At 48.1% G+C, this 13,559-nt stretch overlaps 4 protein-coding genes across 4 annotated transcripts; 3 read left to right on the forward strand and 1 right to left on the reverse strand.

Moving 5' to 3' along the window:
- The first annotated feature begins 982 nt into the window (after positions 1 to 982).
- Positions 983 to 3,636, forward strand: BDCG_03160 (mitochondrion protein). The gene is made up of 3 exons (XM_045418760.1): positions 983 to 1,210; positions 1,294 to 3,198; positions 3,363 to 3,636. Exons 1-3 carry the CDS (start codon positions 1,091 to 1,093, stop codon positions 3,405 to 3,407), a joined length of 2,070 nt encoding a protein of 689 aa, XP_045275259.1. The 5' UTR covers positions 983 to 1,090; the 3' UTR covers positions 3,408 to 3,636.
- Positions 3,637 to 3,958: 322 nt separating this feature from the next.
- BDCG_03161 (uncharacterized protein) lies at positions 3,959 to 7,663 on the forward strand (the record flags this gene model as incomplete). The annotated part of the gene is made up of 1 exon (XM_045418761.1): positions 3,959 to 7,663. One exon carries the CDS (start codon positions 3,959 to 3,961, stop codon positions 7,661 to 7,663), a length of 3,705 nt encoding a protein of 1,234 aa, XP_045275260.1.
- A 974-nt stretch (positions 7,664 to 8,637) lies between these two features.
- BDCG_03162 (uncharacterized protein) lies at positions 8,638 to 9,057 on the forward strand (the record flags this gene model as incomplete). Its single annotated transcript, XM_045418762.1, has 1 exon — positions 8,638 to 9,057. The coding sequence occupies one exon, from the start codon at positions 8,638 to 8,640 to the stop codon at positions 9,055 to 9,057; it is 420 nt and encodes a 139-aa protein (XP_045275261.1).
- Positions 9,058 to 9,445: 388 nt separating this feature from the next.
- Positions 9,446 to 13,471, reverse strand: BDCG_03163 (uncharacterized protein). The gene is made up of 2 exons (XM_045418763.1): positions 12,725 to 13,471; positions 9,446 to 12,465 (listed from the first exon to the last, which is right to left on the reverse strand). The coding sequence occupies exons 1-2, from the start codon at positions 12,752 to 12,754 to the stop codon at positions 9,979 to 9,981; spliced, it is 2,517 nt and encodes an 838-aa protein (XP_045275262.1). The 5' UTR covers positions 12,755 to 13,471; the 3' UTR covers positions 9,446 to 9,978.
- Between the last annotated feature and the right edge of the window lie 88 nt (positions 13,472 to 13,559).

Consider the following 13,559-nt stretch of genomic DNA (forward strand, 5'->3'; position numbering starts at 1 on the left):
TTTCAATATGCGGTTATCTCGATAGCAGATTTTGGGCTACCCTATGTTTCCTTCCCATACTCATGTCCCTATCTTCCACCCCTTGCGTCCACCCATCATCTCCTTCCAAGCACTAGAACCAACCATAATGTCATCCGAATTGACTCCTTACGGTTCCGTCTTACAATCTCATTAGATCCATGTCCGGCGGATTCTTTCCCTCCCGCTTTTTTTATGCTTTCTCGTATTTTTCTTTTTTTGTCCCTTGTGTTTTCCTCTTGCGCTGCCCTGCTCCCCGGTGTTATCTTGGCCGTCGTTTTTTACTTTAGTATTCATTTATTTACTCCATTATTCTACCCTCCATATATTCCTGTTTGCATCTACGGATCGCCCATCGCTTTCGTAACGGCTCGCCCATCCGTCATTGTTCCTGCCTTCGTTTCTCTTCTCCGTGCCTTTTGACTCTCGTTTTTTTTTTTTTTTTTTTTTTTTTTTTTTTTTTTTTTTTTTTTTTTTTGTGCTACAGTTTTACGGTCAAATATGCAAGTAGTAGTACGTAGTAATTAGTGACCTTTTCTATTTAATTTACAACCCTATTAGTCTATAGAAAAATATGATATAAGCCCACTTTCAAGCTGAGGAAGATATCACATATAAACCCCGTCTAGTCATCAAAGAAAACTAACTATGTACGAGCTGCTACTACTAGCCTCCTTAGGGCTGGATAATGAAACCTAAACATTGGCTAGATAATCTCTACGGTTCCATTTTTACAATTCTGGAGTCATTATATCGATTTTAGGGGCTTGTAGGGGGCTGCTGCCATTATTATCAGCTGGATCGGCCAGTTGCGAATAGAAACGCGCCGCTTTTGCGGTTGCATGTATCATCTGGTTGCACATATGAATCCTCTTTTCCAGCATCAAAGTGTGGCTGGAGAGTGTTCTGGATTTCCGACGTCAATCTGTGGCTGGTGTCAGCCACGCTAAATTTCTCAAATCTCACAACCACAAAAATAAATGATAAATGCACTTGATCTGTATTTTTGTGCTTGACTCAATCTCCCCCGTGTCCCCGCCAGTCGACCAGCTTTTCGACAGTGTCGCACGCCATGCTGCGCACTTCAATTGCGTCGAGCCGTCAGGTGCTCTCCTCCCCAATCTGTCCCAATCCGTCTGTGCAATGGCTACACACCTCGAGAGCCAGGCGAGTAAATGCCGCCGCGAGTAGAGTAAATTCATCCAGAATATATACCATCCTACGGCACCACTGTTGTCAATATAGTTGCTAATAGTGCTCGTACGCACCTCGCAGAGATATTATGCTGTTGCTAGAAAACCCAATGCTGGCGTTCGAAGCTCATCAACCCCCAATGCTGCCGCTACCCCAGAGTTATCTCAGAAAGCTACAAACTCGACAAGCACGAAGCCTCCAGGCCCGAATGACCCGGACGTACGATCACCAGCCTCTCCATCAACTGGATCAACTCTCCATCCGGAAACTGTTTCCAAGCCGCCCCAATCTCCTGCCGTTCAAGGTCAGACTTCGCCAGGCTCATCCGTTCAACCACCAGAGCATGAGCCATCCCCCCCACCACCGCGGCCTCCGCCAGCCCCCAAAACCGGACTGCTACGCAAACTACTCTATCTGTTTCTCACCACCGGCCTCGCATATGCTGGAGGTGTCTGGTACTCTCTCAGGTCGGATAACTTCTACGATTTCTTCACCGAATATATTCCATATGGCGAGGAGGCAGTTCTGTATCTTGAAGAACGCGATTTCCGGAGTCGGTTCCCAAGTATCGCAAGACAGATTAATCGGCGCGTCTCAGCACCAAGGGATGAAGGTGCCCAGGTGATGATACCCGGTAGAAGCGGACTATCATGGAAGGTTGCGGAAGAGCAACAAGAAGCGTCTGATGTGACTAAACAAGGGCAGCATATAAGTGCTACGGATGCGAATGAGCTGACAGAAGAAACCAAGGTTGCAGAGAAGGCCAAGGAGGATGTAAAGAGCAAACCAGTGGCGAAGAAAGCGGAAGCGGCTGAACCCAAATCATCTCCTAAGGTTGTCGAACCCCATCCTGCGAAGGCGGAGGAGAACACAAGTCTCGAAGCCCCAAGACAACCAGTGGTTCCGGCCGCTGCTGCTATCGAGCACTTGGGTCTGGATAACGAGGATGAACCAGTCGTACAGGACTTAGTGAAAGTCTTCAATGACATAATTACCGTGATCAGCGCTGATGAATCTGCCTCTAAGTTCTCCGTCCCGATTGCCAAAGCGAAGGAAGAGTTGGAAAAAATTGGAGACCGCATCGTCGCTCTTAAGAATGATGCTCAGGAATCAGCAAAGGAGGAAATTAGAAATGCGCAAGCTGCCTTAGACAAGTCTGCCGCAGAGCTCGTTCGACACATTAACGAAGTCCGTGCCCAGGATGCCGCTGAGTTCCGCGAAGAGTTTGAGTCCGAACGAGAGAAAATCTCCAAATCCTACCAAGAAAAAGTCACTACGGAGCTTCAGCGTGCTCATGAAGTTGCCGAGCAACGCCTTCGCAATGAACTTGTTGAGCAGGCCATTGAGTTAAACCGTAAATTCCTCGCTGATGTCAAAACTCTCGTGGAGAATGAGCGTGAGGGCCGCCTAAGCAAGTTAGCTGAACTGACCGCCAACGTCGCGGAACTGGAACGACTCACTGCCGGCTGGAGCGACGTGATTGACATTAACTTGAGAACCCAACAGCTTCAGGTTGCTGTTGATTCCGTGCGAACAACTCTTGAGAACTCTGAGGTACCCCGCCCCTTTATTCGCGAATTGGCCGCCGTCAAAGAGCTTGCGTCCAACGATGAAGTTGTGGCCGCTGCCATCGCCTCGATCAGCCCCACAGCCTACCAACGCGGAATCCCATCGCCGGCTCAGCTTGTTGATAGATTCCGAAGGGTAGCTAGCGAAGTCCGCAAGGCTAGCCTATTGCCTGAAAATGCCGGTATCACGAGCCACGCTGCGAGTTTGGTTTTGAGCAAGGTTATGCTCAAGAAGCAGGGGACGCCTGTCGGTAATGATGTAGAGAGCATACTCACACGAACTGAGAACTTGCTCGAAGAGGGTAATTTCGACGAGGCTGCGCGTGAAATGAACAGTCTGCAGGGCTGGGCGAAATTGTTGAGTAAGGACTGGCTTGCGGATGTCCGGCGGGTTCTGGAAGTTAAACAGGCTCTTGAGGTACGTTGGTATTCATATTTTTAAATTGTTTTATCTTTTTTTTTTTTTTTTTTTAAAAAAAAAAAAAAAAAAAAAAAAAAAAAAAAAAAAAAAAAAAAAAAAAAAAAGTAGCCGGGGAAATTTTCTCACCAGTTTTACTAACTACTATTATTTTGAATTCACAGGTCATCGAAACTGAAGCCCGCCTGCGGTGCTTGCAAGTTGAATAGATCAAATTATACACCCCTGACCTGGGACAACTTATCTCCCTCTTGTATTCCCACCAAATTACCGCTTTTGTATACATATAGTATTTCACCATTACTTAGAATCAATGCTAGATATGCTGTTTCCGCTGTTTACAGCGTAGTTTGTTCTGCTGCTTCTTTCCCACGCCACCATGGATGTTTCTTAACCTAACTTAAAAAGTCGCTAGCGCAGCCACTCAGCGGCTGCGCCACATTGCACTGTTTGCATCGCAGCTTCCCCCCAACCAACGTCACCGGACATTCAGATCAAGAGACAAAGCAGCACGCAATAACAGCTCAACATCTAACTACATGCTTCTCGCCTCTACGAGCTATGATTTATATTTTACTCAGCATTGGCCTGTCCACTTCAGCCTGGCTTAGCAAGTAATTACACCCTAACTCCCTACCCGGCCCCATACCATGTGAATTTTGAACCCTAAAGCCACTATCATACTCCCGACGCGGTCAATGGTTAACAAGCCTATATTGAGACGTTCTCCCACGCAGCCTAACCTCGTCGATGCCTTCGAATGCCCATGTATATGGGCAAATCAGCCATGCCGCAGTCTGATCCGCAATCCTCCGACTCTCGAATGAAGGACTCCAATCTGGACTGTGGTGATTTGGAAGGCACCACACTGGACAGCGGGTCAAGGGATGGGGAGCGGCATCGTGGATCGAGGAGGCATAGGAGCAATCGGACTTCCAGTACATTTTTCTTGGAATCCCCTTTGACTCTAGCAAGGAGATCAGAACCTGGCTATAGCGGGAACAGCTTTCTGCCGCAAACTAGTCCATCAAGCCACAGGAAAGGTAAAAGGACCAGTGATGAATTCGCCCTGGCGGTTCCTAAACGCCATGCGACCATTGATCACAAGCACAATAGACAATCCGTGGGTAGTTCACCGCTGGCGACTTCGATGACGAATGTTTCTCCCCGTGAAGAATCTTCCCGTGATGGCGCCGCACAAGCCATGTCCCCCGGTACCTCCCCAGCCTCTCCATCCGTGCGTCCTCCGCAATCGATCGGGTTTGATACAGATCCGGCCCAGATAGTGAACCTAGCGTTAAGCCTTAGTGATTCGAGGAGGAGAAGTGCCTCTGGGAGAGTGGTTTCGAGCAAGGCACAGAGATCTGCGAGAGTGCTGTCGAGAGGTGACTTAACGGGGGACAGTTATAGGTTCCCCCAGCAAGATATGGTGGATAGCCAACATTATGCTCCACAGGATCAACGAATGTCCAGCAAAATATCAGCCGCTCCTGGCGTTGGTCGACGCCCTTCAGGGGTTACACGCCAGCCACACTCTCAATCCATGGAAAGATTTCCGGGCTCCGTCATGACGGATATAGACTCGACACAATACGAGTACATGCCATATGAAATATCCAATGCTACCCTCGCCAGGGCTGAGAAGACTCGAAGGCATTTTGAACTTTTTGCCGAATATCTTCGTTTACTTCCGCATCTTCCTCCTCTCCCCAGTCAAAACGAACCCTCTGGTTCCGCTGGGAATTCATCTGCATCGTTTAGAAAATCAGTCTCCCGTAACCGGGTATATAACCCTCTCCAATACATCCGTAATCGCAAAGTAAGATTCCGCGAGAAATGCCCCATTGACTCAGAGGCCGACGGATGGGAAAACGTGGAGGCCGTACGAGGTTGGGTGGATTTAATTACAAGCTCGGATGAGGCCCCGAACCACGTGCCTGAAGACTGCATTTTGCTTCCTAAGCTAGACCCCGATGAGAGGCCAGATACCCGGGCGCAAGCTGCTACACCAACGCCCAGTGCTACCCGAGTTCTTAGTGGTGGGGATAGCGGCAAGCCCCGCCGGCCACGGGTGGACTGGATAACTTCTCCAGCGGACTTTTTGGCAGATGCCGCATGGCTTGAAGAGGGGTCTAATAAGCTTAAAATTGAAGACCGAGACGGCAAGCGACTATTCAACCAAGACACGCCATTGAAGCGCGTTTCTTTACAGGACTTGGAACCACCGATTGAGCAGCCTGCACCGACAACGGGGAAATTAGAGGATCAACAAATGCCACCAGCTGAGAAACTTTCGCCCCATGAAAGTCTCCCTAGCTTCAAATCTGCTTCCTCTCGCGCTCATACAGGCGCGGATCGCGGCCGTCGCGGACACAGGATCACGAGTTCCGTCCTTCGTTCCCCTGCCGAGCCTTCCTCGAGAGAGGCGAGCAAGTCAAGATGGCGAAAGGCATTGTCACGTTCATCAGATTCGTCTAGCGAATCTAGCGGTGACGAACACGAAAGACATAGGGGAAGAAGACGATTTCCACGCCTTTCCAGAAAGCCAGTTGAAAATGAGAACTTAAACATTCCACCACAGAAGATCCCACATTCGTCGGATAAGACCCCTCAAAAACCTACACATTCTTCTACTCTGGCTCACGGCGCCACTTACGTTCAACTTGGGGACCATGCCACAGCCCCGGGCAGTAAAGCACAACCCCCCGTCCTACCATTTTTGGACACCAATGCGGGACATGGACGGCACATTTCGCCACCTCGCAAAGGTATCAGATCACCATCACCAAGGAGCGAACGAAGACAAGAGGACATCCCACAATCATCCGTTGCGACTATTGATGGTAGCCTTGGTTCTTTTAACGGGCCCCAAATTCCGGACATTACCCTCAACATGTCGCCTCCTGTAAGTCGCCCTGTGTCGCCAATAAAGTCTCCGGTATTACGCCTGGTTGACCCAGGAAAACCGCTAGCGTACGATAGATCAAATAGTAGTGGATTAGGTGTTGTTGTTCCTATAGATCATAGTGCTCCTGAATTAACTCCTCACAAACAATTGACGGTTTCTGACGCCCCCGTCTCTAACTCCGACTCTAAGCTGGCCTTATATAGCGAGGACAAATCCAGACCAAGTGATATTTATCATCCTGAAAGCCCGTCGAAAGGCCATAGGCACCAAGGCCATCAAGAATCAAAACTACGCGGAATATTCAAACCGGCACGACTGGCTGAGCTTGTGGGGAATGAAGTTTCCAAGGTTGGTGATTACATTTGGAAAAAGGATGGATCTGGCCACTCAAGACAGTCATCTACGGCATCGAGCGAGGTACTTTCAGACTATGTAGATGCGGATGACGACTTCGCTGAGGTAAGGCGCAAACAGAAGCCATACTTGCCTCGTTTTCCGATCCTATCCGACGGTCCCAGCGGTTTGTCAAGGAAAAATTCCAAAAAGGATCTACCCAAGTACCACACATCGAATCTGCCTGTCTTCGTCTCTCCACCTAGACACGATGACCAAAACGAATCGCAGCCACCATCCGAATTCGACTCTCCCGCACAATCTAAAATCAGATCACAGCCGCTCGAGAGCGAATTAACCAATACCTCTCAGAGTGACAGTCTGCTGAAACCATTTATTCCCGGCTCTGATGCGGACGGTGATACCTCGAGAAAGGGGAGCTTTGTTGGCTCTGTAGCATCGAATGACAATGACGACCTCTACCGCCAAGTCAGTCGAGATCGGCTTCCCGTCACAGGTCTTACAAATCTGACCGTCACACCCACTGGCCAACGCCGTCCCACAATTTCAGAGTCCACAAGAAATTGGAGCATGTCCTCCCTTAGTATCAATGGCCTTAACCGCATTGACAGACGTGAAATTTCGCGAGTGAGAGCTCATTTGCTCTCGTCGGGAATTAAGGCGTTGGAAATATGCCGTCAAACCGACACGATACGGGATTCTCCTCCTGTCCTCGTGGTTAGAACCGATCCCAAGGCGGACGGCAATGTGCCGCGCGTCCCGCGGTCTGAAGAAGTGACCACCACAGCCAGGCACCTGATGTGCAAGTTCGACCGTGAAGTCTGCCAAGTTCAGTATGCCATGTCGAAATTTTCATCATCGACTTCACCGGCTCTAAAGTCGCGATTAGATGACTTGGACTCTCTGGTCACATCGACACTTAGCCCGCGCATTCGCGCACTCACTGTCGAAGCTGACAAACTGACCAGCGAGCTCGCGACGACAAATACTTTGGCATTGAAGCAGCTCAACAACTCCCTTGACAAGGGCTTGAGGAAACGAAGACGCCGGTTTCGATGGGTAAGCCGTGTCGGGTTTGTCATGTTAGAATGGGTGCTTGTCGGGGCTATGTGGTGGTTGTGGCTAGTCGTGATGGTCTTCAAAATCTTTAGGGGTTTGTGGAGGGGAACTGTGTCTGGTATTAGATGGGTTTTATGGATTTAGGATTTTCATCGTTCTTTTTATTTTTATTTTTTTTCACGTATCTCGGGAATTTGTATATTTCTGGCTGTGCATATTTCCTGGGGGAAGTTTTAGATTTCCGTTAAGTTACCTGTTCTACCCCTTAACCCTTAACGGATATAGCCCGTTGTGTTATATTCCTGTTCTATTGAGATTTTTCAGCGCTCCAATCCGCTGCGCGCATATGCTTCAGTTTTAATTTTCTTTTTTTTTTTTTTTTTTTTTTTCTTGCACTTCCTATTTTTTCTTCCCTCCTTTCCTTTTTTTCCCCCTATGGTGTAGTATTTTCCTTCAAAATATACCCCCCACGCATGAAGTTATGTTCCTATCTTTGTTGTACCTGCCAACTCATTCCAGGGTTCCATGGGTTGTTGGCTGTTTCTTTCTTTCACCTTGCATATTCTGATGGACTCACGGTTTCTTTCGGAAGTTTCAGTGTCTACTCGGAATGTAACCGTTTCTCTTCGACGAGCAGAGTACTCTCTCTTGTGTGTAACATCCTTACTTCGGGATTTCTCCTTACTTATCTTGCCGGTCCAACCCATCCTCACCCTCTCTCGAAATATGCACTTACGAACTTAGTGGCCACTTCCTACTCTCCATGAGTCTACGATGGATCCAATTTTCATCTCATGGGCTTCTCCATTCATCCTTTTCCTCTCTGGCATGTACCGTGGAGGGTGAGCATGGCGAGAAAAAGACATACATAAGGCCCCTCTGCCTTTCCTCCACTGCCTTTGATTCCTCTTCTCTCTATCTCCATCGCCAGTCACTCGAACGTCATCCGTCTTCCATCAAGCAATCAAAGTCACGTCATCAGATACATCGTTCCTCAGTTCCACGAAGGATCCTTTTCTCCTACAAGTACTTTCACCTCCCCGATACAACATATACCATACGCACGCTGCACGCGTACATTTCCGAGGCCCGTCTAATTTACCTTCTCATTCTGAATCATGTCGAGCCAAAAAGTCCCCGATACTGTAGTTAGCGAATCCCCCGCTGATGAAAACACCGACAACCCCGCCGGGAACGACCACTCCGGTGAAAGTAATCTGGTCAACGACGCCCAGTCATCCAGTCAGAGCGACCAATCTAAGAACGATAACTCGAGTGATCAAAGTTCTCAGCCCCGTAGAGGACTTCTGGATGGGGTCAGTATTGTATTCTGTAGTTCCCGCGTGGGACTTAGTGGAGGAATGATCCCCAGATATTATACCCACGCCACTCCAAACTTGTCAGCTGGCACGCCTCCAAATGTCCAGGTCTGTCCGGGGCGTGCAGTAGTGACTCCCACCACCTCTGCCACCTCCGCCACCACCACCACCACCACAACTTCTCACGATGAGGCTACCGAAGAAGACACGCCGCAGTGACTTCACAGCCATCTATGAAACATGTAGACGACGCAGAGCGCAGGGAATCGGGGACCGGGAACCGGGAACCGGGAACTGGTTGATGGGCATATGATATCTCTTACGTCGATCGCCGTTTCTTTGAATTCTGTTTTTCCTGGGGGGATTATCGTTCGAGGGAGATGTGGGGAGGTGTCCGCGAACGCTCCATCCGGCTGAGTTTTGATTTTTTTGAAACCATATCTTGGGTGCCAATAGCTCTCATTTTTCATTCCTTTTATCTCTTCTCTTGACTGAGCCCATCCATGTGCTTCATCCCGGCATGTGGGTAGCATTTTCTTGACCTATGTCCTAACCGCGAAGGGCAAGCACTGTTCCCTACGCGTGATGGGATTTCGCGACTTTAGTTGACTACCAATGAGACGCTTGTTCATGAATATTTTACTTTAATGCCTTTCCTTTCCGTACTTTCCAATAACTAGATGCCACTTGAAGTGAACTAGGACATTTCCCGCCATTTCATTCGAATAGACCGATAAGGCCGCAAAAGAAAAGAGCCAAAATGCCTAAAAACCTACTGATGAAAGTAGAGTAATGCTTGAGAGATGCTTTGAACATTGATTGATTGACTGTTGTCGTTCCTAAAAGCAAGAAGTCTGATATAAAAATATGTAACTGAAAGAAATTTAAGGGGGTGAAACGTCTAAGAATAAGTGCAAGCATTCCACTACAGTCCAAAAACAATAAGATATAAATCACCAACCTCCCGCTAGCCAAAAAGCATACATGAAATGTATCCAGGTTATCCATATTGACAGGGTATCGAGCCAATTTGTAGGAGGAAGAACAATAATCGGGCTAGGGGCTATTGTATGAATGACGCCAAGTTGGCGCTTTAATTCTCGAGGCTTTGGCCTTACTATTCATATTCTGTGTTCCAAATTATCTCTTAACTTCATTTACTGTTGTCGTAATTTGGTCTCTCTGTTGAGGATTAGTGGTGGTAGGTTGAGGAGTGCGTTCGGTGCCATCATTGGGATTTCCTTCAGCAGTTGCTCGCAAAGAATCCGCGGTCTCTTCCGTGGCCTGGTCAGGATTTCCTCCGACAGCTTCAGTTTGATCTGCAGTATCCCCGACACCTTCTGTAGTCTGATGAGAATCACTCTCGCTTGGCCCAGTTGGCGTATCCGTGCTCGATGCCCCCCGGTTTGTAAAGAATCTCCGGATACCAGAAGAACCCGGATCGGAGTGAAATTTTCTTCTTAAGTGGCCACCAATCGCCGCAGATGATTCTTGAACTTTTGCGCTTGCTTCTCGGAGAGATAGACGTGATATTTTCTTCTCAATCCTGGTCTTAAACCTCAAAATATTGTCAACAGGTGTAATATGAGTATAATCAGGATCGACGTTAAGTAAATCGGAAGGTTTTGATTCACAAACGTGCCCGATATCCATGGCTACGAAATCATGTGCATGGATAGCAGCAGTATCTCGTGGCATATTTGGATACTTGGCTTGGCGAAGTATCTTTTTGGGTACTACCACAGATTGATACCTAAGGCTTCTAGGGTGACTAAAAGTTCTCTCAGGGGGCACAACCTCTTGGCCGGTTGCCGGTGAATAACAAGGACCCCCGTTTCTGGGATGACGCGCAAGGTAGTCTCCAAAGTTGGCATCGAGTGTAAGAGCGCACAGCGGGAGAAATTGCACATTTTTGTCTGGACAAATATAGGTAGACTTTGTCCTATCTCTATGCCTCTCATAAATTGGGTACGCAGACCAGGTTTGATCATCGAGAGTCAATTTCAAGCATGAAGCCCAGAAATCACCATACATTTTAAGAACAATATAGGCATCACCTAACCTCATTGGAAAAACATCATTATATTCCCAGTCTGCAACGGTGTCGCAAACACATATTACCCTGGAGCCGGCTTCAATTGCCCACCCGAACTTCCTTTTGGGTAGAAGCGGATATCCAATGAATCTATTTGGCTGTAAACAACGAATATCTCTGAAAGTGCTTAAATGTTTGTACTCGATGCGCTGTTGTTGATACGGTGGAAGCAGTTGAGATGGCCCTGCAACGCCTGTTTCGGGGGTACCGGCCGGGGAGTTGGCACCTTGGGATGGCTGGATTCTGGCTGGTGTTGAGGAGGTCTCGATATTTTCAGAGCTCTCATTTTCCTCTTCAGGTTGACCAAGTTGTTGGTTCCCGGTTTCGTTCGGTTGTGCTTCCCAGACAGGTGGAGCAGATTCGTTTTGCTCGGAATGACCATGCTTCCTATATGGTTGGTAAAGCGGTGCGGGGACATCTCGAGGTTGCTCTACCGTAGTAGGGGTCACTGAACAAACCGTCTCACGCTCATAAGGTCCAAGACCCCCTTCTAGTTCTCTAGGCGGCGAGTTCTCATCTTGGGGTTGTTCTATCACTGGAGACAGAGAAGGACATTTTGACAAATGAAAGTGGCCACTTTCCTTTTCTCCTCCCCGATCGTTAGATTCTTTCTCGTGGGAACGTGCGTGGATACCGCCACTTGTACTCGAAGGGCCAACTGAATCGCTAACATGCAAAATTCCGCTTCCCGGCTCGGAAGAGGCAAATGTGTCCATATGAGGGGGCTCCTCATCGGTTGACTGAGTTGAGTAGCTGGCTGGCCAAGGTGTAATGCGACTTCTGGGGCTGAGACGGCTGTAATCTGGTGGTGGCTCGTCCGGTCTAGAATCAGCAAATCCTATAGCTGGGTTACGCTGATCGCCATCTGACCCATTACTATCTTCGACGTCCGTTCCGGCCATGGCAATTATGAACGGCTCTCTCGACCAGGTGGAGGCCGTCGTATTTAGCTGCTCCTCGAGAAGAGAATCAGATATTATAGCGTTAGGACTAATGTTTGGCTGCGGAATAAGGTTATACGACGTATTACTGGATGATGTTTGTGAGTGAAACGAGGTACTGTCCATCTTCAATCCGTTCAGAGAATCAAGAATATCAGAATCGAGCTCGACTTTGATGCTTGAGGAGACAGAAATGTCCTCGTCTAGAGGACGTATGTTCCAGACTGGAGGACGATGGTGGTATTCCCCATGCCGCCTCCTCCGCGAAAGCGATCCTCCAAGGGTCTCTGATGTTGGTGTATCTCCGTCACTGTCGTGAAGCGTCTTGGTCGGAGATGGATCGGGCACGAGTATGGCCGGCTCAGGGGTAATATTAAGGCCTGCACCCTCTATCAAAGGTTTCCACCTAGACGGATCTTGTGGTTTATTTAGATGAAGGGGAAATTCGGGAGCTTCAATAATTGCGAAAGGTTCAATGTCGCCCCGAGAACAGGTGTCTTTCCCAGATATGGGCGTTTCTGGATTGGATTTCTTCATACCCATAGATGATGCGAATGGAATGATTTGATGTTGCCAACATTTAAACGGAGGCTGTATCTAACCGACTGCAACGTTATTAAATTTTATATAACTAAGCCAAAAAGGTATACGAAACAAAACAGAGAGAATTTCTTTCACTGAAGAAAATAAACATAAAAAGGCAAGTAAACAATAAAACAATAAAACAATAAAAATAAAAAACCCAGTTCTGGAAGAGAGCTGGAGGGAAGGAATATAGGAGGAGAAGAACAGGGGAAGCCACCCAGCAATGGCAGAAGATTTCTTGTTTCCAAAGGAAGGAAAGACATGCCAGATGCCAGATGGACGTTTCTGCTTCCATCCAATGATGCAGTGATGAATATCGGCATCGGATCGAGATATGATAGACGGCCGTGTTCAGCAATCTCAAATCGCAGATGCAAACACGGCAGATAACAATCCCACAGGCGCTGGGTGGTGGATGGTGGAGCGCAAGTCCATATCCTTCTGGCGGGCGAGAGTAATCGCGACCTCCTAGAGATAAAATCCCGTTCCAAAACGTTGTTTTTGTACTGAAGGGCCCTGCTGAGCCCTGCTGAGCCCTACTGAGCCCTGCTAAGCTACGAATATATGTTGAATGTCAGACCAACTCGCACAGCAAAAATACTGTCCGCGTTCATTCGACGGCTCCAGCGGGCACTTGTGGCATGGTGAACGGTGGCATTGAGCCGTGTCTGCGGCTGCATAAGCATCAGTGAGCTCAGCTTGATACCCTATAAGTTGGTTAGTTTAGTTTCTATGAGGGAGACTACCAAGATGTAGAGTTCGTCAGAGGGATTTGCTCCCCTGACGAAAGTGATGCTCCCTGTGTTGGAGAGGGGTCGTCTGTGAGCGACAACTAATAATACAACACGATCGTTAACGACCATTCTTCTGCAACACGGTCAATGCTCCCGTATTCCTACTTGGCACCAATCAATAAATGTTAAATGTGGAGGAGGGAGAAGGAGAAAAAATGTCTTTGGGTTGGTTGAGAAGAGAAATCAACAAGAATACGATCTTGTACGGAGTAGTGAAACAATCAAGCAACGAACCTCGGCTCAGCCACGGCTAAGTTTAACTAAGTTAGTTAACGTAGAAATACATTTGTCAGCCAACCAGGCACT

Source organism: Blastomyces dermatitidis (genome assembly GCF_000003525.1).
Source record: "Blastomyces dermatitidis ER-3 genomic scaffold supercont1.3, whole genome shotgun sequence".
Lineage (NCBI taxonomy): Eukaryota > Fungi > Ascomycota > Eurotiomycetes > Onygenales > Ajellomycetaceae > Blastomyces > Blastomyces dermatitidis.

What these genes read in the sequence shown, in the direction of transcription:
- BDCG_03160 (XM_045418760.1), top strand. Translation starts at nt 1,091, where the DNA reads ATGCTGCGCACTTCAATTGCGTCGAGCCGTCAGGTGCTCTCCTCCCCA. An exon ending in TAAATGCCGCCGCGAGTAGA is followed by an intron (nt 1,211 to 1,293) that starts GTAAATTCATCC and finishes CGCACCTCGCAG; the next exon opens with AGATATTATGCTGTTGCTAG. An exon ending in AAGTTAAACAGGCTCTTGAG is followed by an intron (nt 3,199 to 3,362) that starts GTACGTTGGTAT and finishes TTGAATTCACAG; the next exon opens with GTCATCGAAACTGAAGCCCG.
- BDCG_03163 (XM_045418763.1), bottom strand. Translation starts at nt 12,754, where the DNA reads ATGGAAGCAGAAACGTCCATCTGGCATCTG. An exon ending in AAACGTCCATCTGGCATCTG is followed by an intron (nt 12,466 to 12,724) that starts GCATGTCTTTCC and finishes GGTTAGATACAG; the next exon opens with CCTCCGTTTAAATGTTGGCA.